At 38.2% G+C, this 17,718-nt stretch overlaps 1 protein-coding gene and 1 pseudogene across 1 annotated transcript; one reads left to right on the plus strand and one right to left on the minus strand.

The window, feature by feature from the left end:
• The first annotated feature begins 996 nt into the window (after positions 1-996).
• LOC145501324 (uncharacterized) lies at positions 997-5,820 on the plus strand. The gene is made up of 4 exons (XM_081480813.1): positions 997-3,146; positions 3,282-3,469; positions 3,685-3,729; positions 3,930-5,820. The coding sequence occupies exons 2-4, from the start codon at positions 3,320-3,322 to the stop codon at positions 4,371-4,373; spliced, it is 639 nt and encodes a 212-aa protein (XP_081336939.1). The 5' UTR covers positions 997-3,146; positions 3,282-3,319; the 3' UTR covers positions 4,374-5,820.
• A 183-nt stretch (positions 5,821-6,003) lies between these two features.
• Positions 6,004-7,843, minus strand: LOC145500722 (uncharacterized; annotated as a pseudogene).
• Between the last annotated feature and the right edge of the window lie 9,875 nt (positions 7,844-17,718).

The following is a 17,718-nucleotide window of genomic DNA, read 5'->3' on the forward strand; positions in this document are numbered from 1 at the left end:
CGTAATCTTGTCGCATGCGTTAAAGTCGTACCATCGTACCATAATTGTAGATGTTTTTTTTTGTCTTTTTAAATGGGTGTGTGATTAACATCTATGTCAATCAGTAAAGTTTGGTTGAACCATGTTGATTTGAAGCGACCACCACTAAAATCTGGAACTTGAGATATTTTTTGCCTGTTTTTACTCCACAAAAAATAAACAATGTTTGAAGTCACTAAAGATAGTGCGACGCGGCCCAGATCAAGAGCATTACGGAACAACAGCATTGTGGCAAATACAATAATCAGGTTACGCTTATTTCGTTCAAAACACCAGTGTTAAAAAAGTTGAAACTGTTGGTACATGCGCTTATTATAACAATACATTTTTCAGTGTTACCTCTACAGCAGGGACAAAGTCTACTTTCGTCTTGTCGATGGCTAACAACAAAGCAATGGCTTTCTGCATGGCATCTTCCTCTTCAAATTGGAAAATATACATCCACGATTTCTATACAAAAAAGAAAGATTACTTAGTTGTAGCTTCAAAAAATACCTTAACGAATATTAGGAAACCACAAAAGGTAAAACGGTTGAGACCTACCACAACTCTCTCGCTTTCCATTCCTTTTTGACAGGATTTAGGTAATCTCTCAAGGAATTCCTGATGAAAAGTAACATAAAGAAAAAGTAAAATGTCAAATCGACTATGATAATCTTACATGATGCAAAGGTCCCAAACAAGATATAATCAAAGAAACATTAAATCAAAATGAGGGTGTGAATAGTCTGAACTTACCAGTTGTATTTCAACACTTTTTTGTCTAGTTCCATACCAGCAGGTCTCAGTTTAGGCACAAAGCCTTTAACGATATCTGAGTAGAGTACAGTTTCAGACATTCTAGATGTATTGGTAAAAAAAGATCCTAAGTGCAATAACTTCAAAAATGGTTCCTAAACTCTTGTTTATCGAGTTTAAGCACACACCGAGAAAAACGGAAAGAGTAAGCAGTACTTATACTTTTGAGAAACAATGGGACATTAACGTCACCGTTGCGCTTACACAATCTAGATTTAGGAAGTTGAGAAATCGTGCAAAAAACACATTGGCAACTGTAATGATGAAAGTGAAAAAAAATGATAGACAACACCATTTATCGTCAACCCAGCAACAACCTCTTATTTATTTGAAATTCTTTGTTTCTGGCATAGAAAGTTAAAAGTTTCCCAGCACTTTTCGATTTGTTGATTGAATAATAAAATGGAGGAAGATCTTTAAGTTACAATCTAAAATTTTCTTGTCTGTGGGTAATTCAGCCTGTTGCAACATGTCATGACTTTATGACTGATAATGATCATTACAATTTAAAGGGAGCCACAGTGTTGTATACTGGATGGCAAATTCTTTGAGTAAAAAATCACACTGATCGTGAAGAGACACGATAATTTTTGGTGAATCTAAGTATTAAGCAAAAAGCATCTCGCAATGAACACTTAAAAAATGAAAGAAAGTTATTCGTTCAAAATGTTTACATAACTTTAAACGAGCTTCCAGAGGTCTTTATCTTTGATTTGCTTGTGTTACATTATCATCTCAGGGACAAAAAAACGAGGCAGGTTTATTTTCACAACAAGAAACCTCCATCAGGTTCCTGTCACATGATCAGCTGACCACCCTAGCTGCAACCAACTAGTCTCTTAATGGACAAAAAGTGACTTGTGATGCGAGAGGAAATATACACAAATGCAACGTTTCAGTTGTGAGCATGTCCTAATTACTCACTGATTAGAGACAGGAACATGTGCTATTAACTCACTGCTTAGAAACAGGAACATTTTGAGCTACAACACATGTACATTGAGTTTTGTAATATTTTGGTGACAAATTGATGGAATATTCGCTTGAACATTACATGATTATACAGTCTGTTTTCACCATCCAATAGATAACATGAAGGCAATATTTGTAAGAGAGATCATTGTTATTGCTAACCATCTACTAGTGGTGGAAGGAAGTTTGATAGCATTGCACAGACAAAAAATATCATATCAATTATACCATTCCTGCACAAAGTTTTCAGGACAGTCTAAAATGTGGTAGTTTTTATTCTTTCCATGGCTCTTTCAACATGGATTCTTAGAGATGCAATCCTCCTTGTTTCCAGTAATTCACTTTCATTAAATTGGCCAGATTCATTCATAAATGGAGGAACATTTACTTTCACTCCTTTACATGCAAGCATCTCTTGAATAGTAAAACCTCTATCAGCCGTTATAGCATCACCATACTGTAATTTCTCTATAAGGCCTGACTTTTGGGTTATTTCCATGTCAGAAATGCTGCCACCATACAGAGCTGAAACAAATGAAATCCCCCTTTAGGTACAATACCAACCAAGGCTTTCAGAGTGTTGCTATGTTTGTATGAAGAAAATGTTACTTGTTGAGCCTCTGGGTTGTTTGGCTTTTCAATGTATATCTCTGTAGCATCAATTATTAGAGTAGTTGTTGAATACTTTTTGCGAAAACATTCAGGCAGGTGTAATTGAACAATCTCTGGAAGGAAATACATCAAGTTCTTTGAATCTAAAGAAAATAAACTTGATCCAGGTATTAACAATTTGGGATACTACACTTTGGAACACTCCAAATCTAGCTGATAAAGTCTTCTTCTAGTAAGCCAACTTTTAAATGACAAAGCACCAGGAAAATTCATTCTTGACAGTCAAAACCCTACTAGGCCCAGGTTTACATTTGTGCTTGATCTCTCCTAAATTTTCTGTGTTTTGGTAGTCCACACGCCGGGAATTTCTAGGTCATATTTCGGCCAAATATTTGTCCGCATTTTTTTCGATCGCCATATTGGCCGAGTGGGGGTCTGAGACAGAGTCTGGAAGGAGCAAAGTATGCAGGCCCCCTATGACTTATGGTTAATCACCAGCGGGGTAAATTTGGACGAAGCAAATAGAGCCACTCAAGCGCTTCATTTTGGTACCAAACTTTGCATTGTGAAGATAATATTGTGTGTTTCCGTCGGTCAAGAATCAACGTATGTCATTGTCTTGAGAAGCAAAGTGTATTTTGTAGGCGATCTTTGAAAGATTTTAACTCTAGAACGACAAGACAAGGAGAGGCAAGAAACCAAACTACGGATCCATGCATCAAGTGGTAAGAACTTGTCCAATTCAGAATTTTCGATTTTCTTCTCGTTTCCCTGTAATTGTACATTTTCTGAGCCAAATTTCGCTGGAATTCTCGGAATTTCGACTTTACAAAGCGAAGTGACTCTTACTTTCCTCGCAGAATGTGAATGAAGACGCTTGGCCTCGGACGTCGGCCAGATGGCTCCAAGAAAAGGATTTAAAAAATGCTTCCCTCTGAATGATTATTTACAAATCAAACAACAGCAAGACGTCCTTCTTGTCGGTGCCATTGCCTGTGATCGAGAGTTTGCGAAAAAAGCAAGGAAGTTAAAGCGACTGGAGTCGAAGGTAAATAACATGTGAGATCAAATATCAAATTCGCCTAACTGCTCACTTACGTGTCTTTCAATGTTACTGGGAGAATCTAGTTCTTAATCAAACCCATGAAAATGTGTTTTAGCTCTAAATACGTCTATTTGGGCTAAAGTTTTCGCAGATTATCACGAAATACACTGTTGTTGTGATGATTTGGTGTGAAACTCAGGTTACATTGTATTTTTTAGGCAAAATTGTTCATTAATAAAGAAAATCAAGATGTTCAGGAAAAGGTCAGTTTTTCGAATTGTTGTGCTTTTTTTAAATATATATTCCTGGCATGTTTTGGTGATTGAATTTACATGTCATCGCTTTAGAACTTTGAAATTCGGTAATGTAAAAATATTGATCTAATAAAATAATTAATATATAATACATTAAAAGTAGCTATTGAACTCGGGCTGAAGATGGGCATTTTATTTTTTTTTCTAAGCTTTCTGTTGGTGACCACCTGATAAATAGAAGGAAAAGCTCTCCAACTAGTTTTGGGGCTGATGGAAAGATATCTGGTCCTAGCCGAAGTGCCAGGCGAAGAAAAACCCAGACAGTCAGTGCTGCTAAAATGCTGCATGGTGCAACTGAAGAAAACATGGCACCTGCTTATGCAGGACTCATTGCAGTTTTAAATGAGACTGCTCCCATAGGAATGTTAACTGATGCATTAATGAAATGTGCTAAGTTTACAGAAAAGGTGATTCCAAAAATTGTAAAGCAGAAGATACTGGAGTTTGAGAAAAGTCATACCAATTTTGTTAGGAGTGTAAATATTTTGTACCGGGGTGGAATTGCAAGTAAGCAGAAGTATAACTCTATAAGGTCATCATTGACAATGTGGTTAGATGAAACTGGGTTAGTAAAGTTCACATTCAGTTCATGAAAAACATTCCAGTACCCAGACTTCTTACATATAAGGAGTTATGGCATAGAATTAATCAAATTGACATTGGTGAATTAAGTGATGTGAGGGAAACACTTTGTAATGGGATTGATGAGGAATGTAAATTCAATGGAAAGTATCGGGACCTTCTCCAGGTATTGTTTAAAATGGTACAGTTTTACCTCAGTGCCAACAATAAAAGAAGGGATAAGCTTAACTGGTTTGGAAAGCAAGAGGGGTCTTTTAAAGTGGCAATAGGTGGGGATGGGGCACCCTTTGGAAAGGATGACCAGGCCTTGGCTTGGCTGGTCAGTTTTTTAAATTGTGGGCAATGTGTGTGTAGCTCTGCAGAAAATTTCCTGTTGTTCGGGGCAAACTGCTCTGAAGACTGTGGACCTGTTCGCAGATATGTGACAATGCTAAGAGATCAAATGACAAGAATAGAAGGAAATTTGTATTCTATACAAGTTGATGGTAAGGAGAAGATTGTGTTCCTTTCAGTTTGAGCTGCTTCCAAATTGTGGTTTACCCAAAAATGCTGATGTTGAGAAATGCAATTTTTGTTCTGACCATTTGCACAAGTTAGTGTCTGACTCTGTGATTCAAGGAAAAATAACAAATGAAGCAAAAGCAGCTATAAAATAGGCTGAACAGAACATTTGTAAACATTTATCTTAGATACAAATTAACATAAGATACAATATCTATTACAAATATATATTTTGTATGAATTATCAATATATATATTTTTTAGTGATTCAGAGCACGACATATTGTTTGTATGATTAAACATGGTTGCCACAGGTCAGGAAATGGTCAGGGAAAAAATAATTCTTCAAGGTCAGGGAATTTGATTTTGAGTCAGGAAAAGTTAAAGTCTTTGAGAGCAGTCAGGCAAAAGTGAAATTTGAAGAGTACTAATTTATTTCTTGCCTATTCAATGATGTTAAATGGGTGGAGAGGTTGGCTGTGAGGTGAGGTTGGAAGCCATTACCAGGACTAACTTGTGATTTTTTTAATTTAGTTGGTCAGGGAAATTTTACATTTGTCAGGGAAAAGTCAGGGAATTTCAAGATCCTGTGGCTGTGGCAACCATCTTAAATTATTAAATTATCCTTAGTATGTAAAAAATATCTTCTATAGTATATACCTTTATGAGTGATTCATGAGAAAATCACAAATGAAGCAAAAGCAGCTATAAAATACAGCGTAGGCTGAACAGAAGTTTTGTAATAATGCTTCTGAGATACAAGATAATTTATCTATTACACAGTTTGAGTGTAGCAAAAGAAATCTAATTATTTATATGAATGATCAATATTACCATAAAATATTTCCTTATATATTTTGGACTGATTCAATGGAAAGCATATAATCTTTATGATTACTTTATCATTACATAAAAATATATATTCTATATTTACATATATATTTCTTAGCGAGTGATTCAAGGGAAAGTAAATTATCTGTATTAGTTTTCGTTAATATGAAAATATATTTCAATATTATATATATTACATATTAATATATTTCTCTATTTCTATATTATATATGATTTATATATTGTATTGATTCAAGAAAAAGCAAGTGATATGTAACAATAATTATTTGGCATGAACATCAAGGATTTTATTACTACAGAATAACCTTTCTTGCCAGGGATTTCATGACTGTAATGAGATCAGGCCTGAAAGTTATAGCAAAATATTATAAGGCAGCAAATCAAAAGCGTTGAAACTATTTTTCTGATTGTCGTTATTATATTTATACATGTTGAGGCCAGTTATGTTCATTCCAATAACCATAATTGAAATCTATGATCATGAGTTCCTGCTTGTAGGAATATTTCATCCCAAATTGTTTTTCTTCATTGATAATCGCTTCTACACGCTTGTTTCCTTTAATTTTTCTCTTCAAGAAGGTGGCTTGAGTAAGATTCTGATCGGTACAATCAGAATAAACCTTTCTCACTCGGTTGTGTGCAGTGAAGGCAAAAACGCAGTTCTTGGGTGTTTTAATTGTTATTACCCCGAAATTTGTTCGGAAAACGATCGTTTCAAAAACATCAAAAAGCTCACTGGGTAGCTTTTCTTCCACACTTACCTGCCAAAGGTGTTTCACAGAGCATCGGGGAGACATTCGTCGCCGAAATTGTTTGAGCCAATCCATTGTTTGCCTCTAGCATTGGGAACAAATTTCCGACAATGTGCTTAAATCCAACGCGTGTATTGAAATGACGAATGCATATAGGCCCCAACAAACTTCTCATATTCTCAAGTGCATCTTTAATTTTCTCCATTTGAACAACTTTACATGCAAGTTCTGCTTCTGCGATCGCAAGTGCTCCTCGAACAGTATTCCAAAATACTCCACTTATGGCCGCCATCTTTGTTTAGTAAAAGAGCCTAGTTGGAGTCAACCGCTGACGCATTACTTGAGCCTGTTGCTTTGGCCGGATTCGGGCCAAAAAATTCCCGGCGTGCCAAGTGAGCCACGGTCTCCCTCCCCAGAAAGTCAAGAACCATTGGAAACACCTCATGGTTCTCAAATCCAGTGTAAAATCTTAATAATTTATCATTATCCTTTACAGTTTGGATGCTGAAGGCTTTCTTCTCGATTAATAATTCCAGCTCCTTCCTGGCACTTCATTCTTCTTCAAGTTGATTTTCCAGCTCTTGTATTTTTTTGTTCAGTAAGCACTCCTTAGCTTGCCATTTCTCAAGTAAACGACATTTCATCATCCTTCAACTTAAGTTGATGTTCCCAGTTTTAATCCCCTTTACTTTCTAGATGTTCAGTTTCTATACCATCTGAACCAGATTTCAACCCAGTGTTCTCAATGTTAATAGGTTCGGAGACAGAATGCTGCCGTAATTTCTTTTTTTTGTTTTCTTTGTGTTCAACAACGCTCGATTGACAGGCTTTTTCCTGTTTGGTTTTTCGACAGTAAAAATAAACTTTTTCAATACGTAATCTGGCTTCAAACGAATTCTTTGTCCTCCCAGTGGTTTTATGAAGCAATTGGCTTCAAAATGCTGACTACAAACATAAGAGTTTTTGTTTACCGGAGTGTTCTCTCGACGCAGTTTCACGAACCATTGTGCCAGCAAATTCTTGTTTGACAGTGGGAGCAAATGCCATGATAAGTCTTTGCATTCCACTTTGGAACTTTGATTTTGACACCCAAAAGTTATGCAATGCTTCACCATGGATAACAACACTCAAAAGTTGATAAAATATTACCTAAATGTCAAACTACCTTCTAATTTCCTAGACCCGATAGCCTCGTTTTGGTGTAAGCACATTGAGAGTCCACTGATTTTGCCTGCTCAACTTTGATAAGAGCTATGTGACCCTTGCTCACCATAGAGTCTCTAGTAGCTCAGTGGTTAGAGCATCCGACTAGATCATGGAGGGTCATGGGTTCAAATCCCATCTGGGGCTCGGATTTTTTCTGAGTATACGTTTCTACCAGAATTTATACTTAATATCACGTTATTGTTGATTCTCCGTTAGTAAATTGTTTTATATACAATTTATCTCAAAATTATTGGCTTGTTTTTGTCATCTTTTTTATTTACAACTTTCATCTTTCGCTGTGCTGTATTATTTGTTGCTTGCAAAGAAATTATATCATTTCTTGTTTTTTTAAATTGTGTCTTTTTGCTTTATTTTTCAGTGTTTTCTCAGATGTTATTTGTTATTGTAAAAGAACAGAAAAACTGTTGTATTCAGTTTCGTTTTGTCCTCTGAAGTCAATAATTAACTCATTTTTGCATTTTCAATTTTCTCGGCTTTTGTCGCGTGGCAAAAAAAATATACTTTCTCATCTTCTTACCAGTCTTAATACACATCAAGTTGAGTTCTTTTTTTTAGTATTTTGGACCTTCATGTATTCAACTTTAAATAAACGATGTCTTGACACCCGATCTTGTGTCTGTGGTTACTGCACATATGGTTTATTTTTCTTCTTTCGCTCATTCTGAAATATTTCAAAAAAAACCCAGGGAATTAAGGGTGGGCTGTGAATCATTATGTCATAATGTCACACCCATATTTTCACGCCAAAAATTATGGAAATTTAATTCGAATGCAAGCAAGCGGAACAAGTCGACTTGTGGCAAGTCTACCTGGAGGCATTCATACGGGATGTTTTGGTCAATGTGAGCATTAACTTTGAATGGCTACCCACAGACACAATCTGTTTATACTCACATGATGCAACTACAAACACTCTGGCACCGTCCACACTATGCTGGAGAAATTTGAAAACGCAACAATCACCCGTCATTTTGGATTTTTGTTTCAGGAAAATCCTGGCAGGGAAATCTCATGATTATCGCAATGTCATCATTTTCGTAACGCTCCGTTTTTAAAATGTTTTTCGTCCACATTAAAAGCCAAAGCCGCTCAAGCAGTTTTACGGCCTTGGTCAGGAATGTAAAGTAGAATTATTTCCATCTTCTCACGTTTGGAATGACCGTCCTTCCTTTCGCAGAAAAATTTTTATACGGTCAAAGATCGTTTTTCTCAACAAAATTTGACTTTTGATCATGAAAATCAAGGAAGATCATTCCAAATGTAGCAAAGTCGATAATTTAATTTGCATTGAAAACACTCATTTGTCAATCGATACAATTATTTTGGCCAGCAATTAGCCGATTTACCAAATTTTAAGACAACAATCACGTGACAGGTCACGTGATCAAAATAAATGTTAAGGCAAGGCAGGGTGCTGAGTTTTATAATCAGGGAAAATTTCAACTTGGTGAAACAAATATAACAAGAGATATAGCTGTCCAACCATAATTGACACACATCTAAAACGCATTGTTGTTGAATGATATAACAAAAAACTGCCACCATTCCTCAAATAATGGCTATTTTCTGCTAAACGCCACGTGACATGTCAAGAGACCTGTCAGAAGCACCAATTCTGCTTTAAAATGTTAAGGACGTTAAGACCTAGCTGTGTGCTAAGTTTGGTTCCATTGTCATTTATGTCTTGACAAATATAACTGATAAATTATTTTTACCATTAAAGTCTTTGACCAAGGCCTTAAAGTACTCGAGTGGCGTTTTCAAATTTTCTGGTTTGAAGAGCATTTTCGTTAGAAGAGCTGTGTTTTCAAATTTCAAATTATTTTCAAATTTTGTGTTTTCAAATTTTTCCAGCGTAGTGTGGACGGGGCCTCAGTATGGTTGTAAGGGATTCCAGCTCGTTATCATCTCTGTTTCTTTTTGTGACCTCGCCGTAGAACTTAATCAAGACATTCAAGTTGTTTCGGTGCCACTTGGTCAGGGCATGTACTAAAACTTGAAACAACAAAACGAAACGACTGAAATGAAACCACTGAAACAAAACCACTGAAACAACCGAAACAAAACCACCGAAACCACCAAAATGAAACCACTGAAACAAGCAAAACGACCAAAACAAAACCACAGGTTGGTGAAAGACAGAATTATCTTACATTTAGGACTTTGAGCAGTAAGGCTGTCTTGTAAAGACTCAAAGAAAATGTTGTATTTTTGTATGTATTTTAAGGGTGGAATGTCAGCTAAAGCAGAGGGGAAAAGAAAAAAGGAAAATGATAGGAAAGTTAGGAAAAGAAGGATTCCTTGATAACATTTCAGTCAGTATCGCTGCTTTTCTCCCTTAGACTACATTTAAACTGTATAGTAAGGGAGGAGTGGGGATCAGCCTTTTAGGGTTCACTCAGCAGAGGTTAGTTCATGGGAGTGAGGAATGAAAAAAGCTTCAATTGACAATCAAACTCAATGATCTTTTAATGAATTTTCTTGGGAACAACTCATAATTAACAGTTATCTTGTTATCGGTATATCAGTGACAAATGCTGAAGAGAAAACAACAGCAAACTAAAACATTTCAATATTTGAACATTAAGAATATACCCCTTCACGCTCTAATGGACATTATGGGTAATCAGGGCAAATTTACAAAGAAGCAAAGTTGTAAAATGTACGTTTTTCTTTATATTTCCGTTCTAATTTCACATATGGAGATGAAGCATACACAGTAGATGGAGAAACCCCTTTTCTAGGTTTGCTAGCGTTTTTGAGCCGATTGAGTGATTGTTATGGGTGTAGGAATTTTTTTACAGTTAAAACTGAATATGATCAACTCTTAGCTGCTCAACTCACAAAAATGAAATCTCCGATGCTCTGACAAGTAGGCTAATGCCTAGCTCAATCGACTCAAAATGCAAGTTAACTTAGAAAAGGGGTTTCTCTATTTACAGTTAGTTTCTTCTCAAAAATTAAACTCAGAACAGAATATGAAGAAAAACAGCTTTTTTGCCGCTTTGTTTCTTTGCAGTCTTGCCCTGATTACCCATAATGCCCCTTAGAGCATGAAGGGGTCTATTGCTTACCCTATTTACTCAACCTGTGCACACCCTGCCAATGTTTTGTGTTTTTGATGCAATATTGAAGATCGGTTAAGTGTGCAGGTTAGATCGAATTGCCCCTCTCAAAGATCAGTGAGGCGTAATGGTGAGGTTTGCTATTTGTGTTTCACCATCAGGCGATCAGTGTTACATATTTTGTTTCTTTGTTTTTTTTAAACAAAATCAACTAGATAAAAACAATGCAACATGTGTTGTACAACTGAAGGCTGGGGATGTAAATCAGTTTTTCTTAGGCCTGGTCCAAACGCCGCTCCACTCATGTGCCAAACCACACTTGATCAAGTGCGACTTTGGAGCGATTTTGGACCGATGGCTGGTTCAGACGGCGTACTTGCACACGGAGCCCTCACATCCATTTAGAACATGAATAAAAGATGAACCTACCTTTATCGTGCGTGTTTTGTGTTTTGTGGCGGCCATTTTGAATTTTTAATACGCGCGCGGTGTGCTAGTGCGAGGTCTGGAACCGAAATTACGGAAAATCGCTCGGAGCCTGCTCGGAGCTCTAAGAAAATGACAAGGGATGAAACTGAAATGATAGCGTTCTAAATTTGCATTAGTTCGAGGAGAAATTTACTTCGTAATTTAACGAAAATTACTCTGGGAAGAAGAAGCATTAACCTAATATATATCTACGCTCATTTAGCCCAAACATCTAAAAGGTCTGCAATATTTTGGCGTTGTTTTAAACAACTCGCTTTCGCACTATGTTTCTGCCAGTTGGGGGCCACGGAAGTGAGAAATGTGAAACGTTGATTGACAGAATCGAAGCGGAAGTGATAGTGTCGCTTGTTCTGATTGGTCAGTTCTAATTCCGGAAGTTGGATGATTTTATTCCGGAAATAGAATGCTGCCACAAGGCCAAGGCCAGATATTCCCGATTTATGACGCCACACTGGCGGGAAGAGTTCGAAAGAGTTCTCATTTATTTGGAAGAATTCAGGAATTTCATGACTGTTATGTTAGGAAATTTCTTTCAACTGACAACATGAGGTAAGTATTAATAGTAGAAGAAGATTTTGCCAATGTCAATCAACTCTAAGGTAATTTTGTGATTTGAGACGGCGAGATTCACGTTAATTGGCGACCTTTTCGGTACTGCGATTCAGATCAGCTTAAAAATTATGTTGCTGTTCGTTTGCCTCTAGCGGTTTGACTGACTGTCAAAAGAAAGTGCTGGATGTTGTTTTGGCTGGCCACAATACTTTTACTGCTGGGGCCGCCGGTAGTAGGAAGTCCTTCCTCATGAAGCAAATTTGTGAGCGTACAGAGAAAACGGTTTGCGTAACAAGCACGACTGGATGTGCAGCGAAGGTTTTAAAAAACAAAGCCAAAACAATCTATTCATTTGCGGGAATTGGTAACTGCCACGAACCTAAAGAGGTATGTTGTGTGTTTCATGTTTATCTGGCTGCTTTTTTGTTTGTTTGTTTGTTTTTGGTTTCAGAGAAATAACTGATATGTTTGAATATATGGGTGCACGCTGCTGGTACACGAACGTAACAATGCAATGCACGAAATTCGTATTGTAGAATTTCAACAATTTTTTTATGAAGTATAATCAGTGAAAAGAGCCTGGTAAACTGTCCTGATCAAAAGGCTAGGCTGAAATCCTACTGTGTGTTTATGCTGAAAAACAGCGCGTCGCTTTTAATTGTTTGTGTGCGGCTGTTATAGTTGGGGTCACTTTTGCATTTGCTGCAAAATTATTCCTTAATTTCGTTATGTCATTGAAGCACAATATCTAAAGTTACATTGGTCACAAATTATCCGGCTGAATATGGACTCTGAAAACAGATCATTGAAACAGTTGAAGTTAAGGAGGAATCTTAAACCGGTCTGTCGGCTTTCCCAATGATCAAACATTTTCATACAATGTGCACGTCATGATGGATGAAACCCACTAAACCATCAAAGCTTCTTTTTTGCAATACACATTTAGTGTAGAATTTTTAACTCAAACATTTTCATTCAGCTTCTTGCTTTAGTGACTTCAACTGCCGAGGATGACGGATGAAAATGTTGATCGTTTAAAAGTGGCCAGTGGTTCCACGGGGCCTTGAAAAAAGATTAAACATTGACAAATACATTCATTACAAGCGATAAATTGTTCGCTCTTTCACACAAAACCCATTTTATTCCATTTTTCCTTGGATTAACTAGATTGGGCCGACTTTTCTGTGCAATTTTCTTATACTGGAGTAAATCCGAATCATTTTTTTTTCACTGTACCGCGCGCCAAATCATCTGACATGCGGGTGAATGGCTCTTTATTCCACTCTTCTCTTAGTCCGTTTCTATTTAAATGCTTGTGAAGCCATAAAACATAGCCAGTCCAAATTACGATATGTCGATTTCAATCTGTTAGGTGATTCACGAGTGCTATAAACATGTACATGTAGATCTGAAACACAACCCTCTTTTTACGCTGAATACTAACCCGTGACCTGAGGTCAAGGTCACCGCGGCCGTAGAACATACAAGGTCAACTAATATTTATGACCGGGAGTCCAAATTGTTTTAATTTTGATTTTTGTAAATCAAAACAACTTTGCCATTAAAAACCACGATATGCCGATTGAGAAGTGCTAAGCTACCTGTGGATCTCACATCTCTCTTTGTTAACACTGGGCATGGAATACAAAGCGCACTGGAGGAAAAGCCACGAGTTCGTGACATCATACCTTGGTCACATTTAATGTTCGAGGCAAACCACAGTGTCTTAGTAGATCTTCACCAGAAAAGGCACTGCTTTTTTCAAAATACTTTTAGTTCACCATGTTCAGAAGTAGAGAGAGCTCCTAGATGCCGGTTCCACGGAAATTCGTTTACGTGACAACTCCTGCGTTACAGTATTGTCATCGGCTCTCGCTTCCGAAAATAGACTGTAAGCAGTCTCTTTTGTTTTCCTAGAGTGACACCATGAATAGTAGAAGACGCGACATCGCAAATGCGAATGTGAATCGAGATTGATCAGTTAATGAAAAAACGATGAATTCCGAAAGTGTTTAGAGTCGTAAAAAGATCATTCAAAAAGAACTAAAACACAAGTAGTTGAACTGATTATACGAAAAAAATATTTTTATCGCGAACGCTGTGGTTATTTCGGTCCACAAAAGGCAAAAACGTGTAATTATAAGTTCCGCGCTCTGCTTGAAAATAGAGTACATCGCTCAACTTCGAAACATCTACGATGGCCTTCCAGTCATGCAGTCCTAGCCTGAGAAAAAGTCAGAATACACTTCAGCCCTTGTTTCGACAGGTCTCAGCACTTGCTCTCAATTACACCGGCTACAAAGTAATAAAAATCCTTCCACAGGATATTCTAAACTTATGACCAGATTTTATCCGATTTCTAGAGCAGTTTGCAGCCAAATTTAGCTCAATGCACTATGTTTGTGATCACCAGTAGCGTGTGCCAGGCCATATCACTTTATCCACACTTTATTTAATTGTCGGAGTGTTGTCGACGTCTCAAATAACCCATTTGGATGGTGATTCGTTTGCACAGAGGGTTCGTAAACGTTTTAATGGTTATTTTAACTTTTATCATTACTCAGGTGATCTTGGAAAAAGTCCTAAGAAGTGAGAGAATAGTCAAGAGGTGGCGCGATACGGAAATTCTCATAATAGACGAAGTTTCAATGCTAAGCTTGCGAACCTTTGAAATAATTCATTTCATTGCTCAAGGAGTTAGAAAATCAAAGCAGGCTTTCGGGGGTGTACAAATAGTTGCGAGTGGGGACTTCAAGCAGTTACCACCTGTCTCCAGTAGTATCGATCCTGGTCGATACTGTTTCGAAAGTCTCATCTGGGAGAAAGGCTTTCCCCATCTTCTCTATCTTGACAGAGTCATGAGGCAAACAGACATTAAGTATCTCGATATGCTGAATGAAATAGCAGAAGGAGAATGTTGCGCTGCAACTGAAGCGTTTATCAAAGAATTAAGCCGACCCATTGACAAAGAGAAGTTAGGTGTAGCTGGGCATATTCCTGAAGTTTATTCTCATAATGAGGACGTTGACTTCGTCAACACCCAGTACCTCAACAAGATTGAGAATCAAGTTCGTGTGTTCGTTTCGCAAGATACTGGAAGTAAATGTCTGCTAGATAAGCAAGTTCAGGCTACACACACCCTGCCGCTTAAAGTGGGTGCCCGTGTAATGTTAATTTGTAACATAAACGAATCGTTAACAAATGGCGAAATTGGAGAGATAATTAAGTTTGCGGCTGAGGACGGCCTTCCTATTGTCAATTTTCCGGAAGTAGGTCTAACGCAAAAGGTCGAGAAAGTTGTGTGGAAGCTATATGACAAGGATGACTTTACGAAGGTGAAGGCCGAAAGGTACCAAGTGCCGCTGAAGTTGGCGTGGGCCTTCACAGTGCACAAAGCTCAGGGCATGACCCTTGATGCTGTCAAGGTAAATGTCTCGGGTATTTTCGCACCGGGACATCTTTATGTGGCCCTATCCAGGGTAAGGTGCCGAGAAGCGATTCAAGTCGTGGGCTTCCGTGAGAGCAAGATAATTGCACTTCCGCAGTGCGTTAAAGACTTTTCGACCCACTTTTTAGCTTTAGACAATGGCACACACCTTGAGGTAAACAATCTCGCCTGTTGCCAGGAGGAAACAATAAATTTGATGTATTCCAACAATGAGGAAACCCTGTTGGATGACGTTGATGACCTTTGTGATGATGTATTTTCAGAGGAGGATATCCGGGAGTTGGATCAAATTGTGAATGGATTTTTTGATCAAGAGATAGAGCAACGTGGCACCGAGGAAGAAGTAGACCTTCGTGAGGTACTTGAAAATTTAAGTTTCGAAGTGGAGCTAAGTAAGCCACCAGAAACTTTCTACTTCCTTTCGTTTATATCTGCTCTTAAAAACACTAGCTTCCTTGCAAACCAACCGCATTCGCTTGCATATCGCAAAAACACTCTATTTGATGCAATGCTAACGCCCGACTGCATTGATGCTGGAGAGTGCTTTGTCAAAATTCTCTGGAATCGACTGCATAACTGCATTAGGAAAGCTTTAGAGCCACACAGAAACAAGACTTTAAAAAGAAAGTACTTCAGAGCGCACTTTTCCGACGTGCATCTTTTAATTTTGAGTTCTGAACTGGAGAAAGAATTTCTTACTATTTTTGGAATTCCTCAAAGCCAAAAAAAGAAGGAACATTGGTCATGTTTGACGGACATCGCCTTCGCCATCAGTGCTGCGATCATTCACGAAGCCTCCAAGGCAACATCAGATCACATTCCTACCCAGGTGCCAGTTTTTGTTGATGTAAATAGTTTGCCCGTCGAAATGCAAGGGAAAATTAGGTACTGTGGAGGTTGGGCGCTGGCGAAAACGCGTGATAATTTCCGAAGGTACATCAAAGAAAATTTGTTTTCCAGTAAAGAATCCTTGCAAGGAAGAGTGAAGGAGTGCTATGTGAAAAAGAAAGCAGTTGATAGTCTGTCATCACCATCATCATCGATACACAGTTCTTCTGCGTTTCCAGAAACTTTAACAATTACCGACCGGAGGCAATACAGTAAAGGAGGACTTACACATATCACTGATTCTGCCCACAAGTTTTTCTTGGCTTTGGAAGAAAAAAGAATTCAACTCATGAACAGCGAGCAACTCAAACTTTGTAAGTCAAACTTGGTATCATCTACGATGAATATCGCACAAGCCGACAGCAGACTGCTCGAAACATGGAATGGTTGCCTTAGTGTATCGTGCGACGAAGACACAACACAGGCGTTGACTGCAGACCTCAGAAAGGATATCTTTGATGACGTAGTGGAAAGATATTTTAAGATGGGTGCAGGCCAATTTCTGCGCGATTTTAGACGCGACAATCAAATACAACGCACAGAGGCACATAGAAAACGAGTGGCAGAAAAAGCAAAGAAAGATGATGCTAAGAAGTCCAAAATCACAATCCAAGAAGTTAAAGAAGACAAGTCGGAAGGCAAGGTTGTAACGCACAAGCAGCTGCAGGCACTTTGCACAAAACACCCTAAAGTATTTGAGAGTCGACTGTACAGTAAAAATGAACTTGCACCCTTCTTCGCGGCGTATGGTATTATTTTCCGCAGCAGTTTTATGAAAGCAAGACTCAACGAGATTCTCATTGCTGAAATAATGAAACATGATTTTATTCTGAACATACCAGCACTGGGCTGACTTTCTCGTGTACTGGAACATGAGAACACGGAATAACTAGGTAAGACTAGGATAGGAACTAATAAAAATTATTTCTTAAAATTTACAGGCGGGACGTGTGTCACTCCCTAGTGGAGGACGCCCAAACTTTTAACGTTGTTAGTGTGTGCGTTTTACGTGGAGGGGATACGAGGGAGACAAGTAGGCTTTGTACAACATTGCGTGTGCGTTGACGTGTGCTTGGTGAGGGGAGTATACCCCAGCTGACCCCCTCCCACCTCTGAAGAGGTGATCCGTCTGAAAACGCGCCGGTCAGCTGGGGAAAAACTATGTACAAATTATTAACATCTCACACAAGAGATCGGCCACCGTAACTTGTCCCTTGTGTGGAGGAGGGGGCGGGGGGTGGGGGGGGGGGAATCGGCGAACAAATTCGTCCGATAGATTCTCGATACAGACTGGGTTAGGACTGCGTTACATTAGTGAACGCAATTATTGTAGGCTGTTCCAGGCTCACGGCACGAAATTGACGAGCTGAATGAATTTTCAAATTATGATTCAAGCCTGGATTAAAAGTTTTGGATGATCAACAGACAGGACAACTGAGGAGAATTAGAACTATTAGTTATAACACTTCAAAGATGAACACGGACATGGCCAAATGATCTAAACAAAATATGTGATAAATAGAAAAAAAAAGACATTACACAAGACTGGGAGTTCAGCAGCCACTAAAATTGCCTTGGAAAG

Source organism: Orbicella franksi, chromosome 10 (genome assembly GCF_964199315.1).
Source record: "Orbicella franksi chromosome 10, jaOrbFran1.1, whole genome shotgun sequence".
Lineage (NCBI taxonomy): Eukaryota > Metazoa > Cnidaria > Anthozoa > Scleractinia > Merulinidae > Orbicella > Orbicella franksi.

Excerpts from the sequence above, each read along its gene's own strand:
- LOC145501324 (XM_081480813.1), top strand. The coding sequence starts at position 3,320 with ATGGCTCCAAGAAAAGGATTTAAAAAATGCTTCCCTCTGAATGATTAT. Across the intron at positions 3,470-3,684 it reads TAAAGCGACTGGAGTCGAAG|GCAAAATTGTTCATTAATAA; the intron begins GTAAATAACATG and ends TGTATTTTTTAG. Across the intron at positions 3,730-3,929 it reads ATCAAGATGTTCAGGAAAAG|CTTTCTGTTGGTGACCACCT; the intron begins GTCAGTTTTTCG and ends TTTTTTTCTAAG.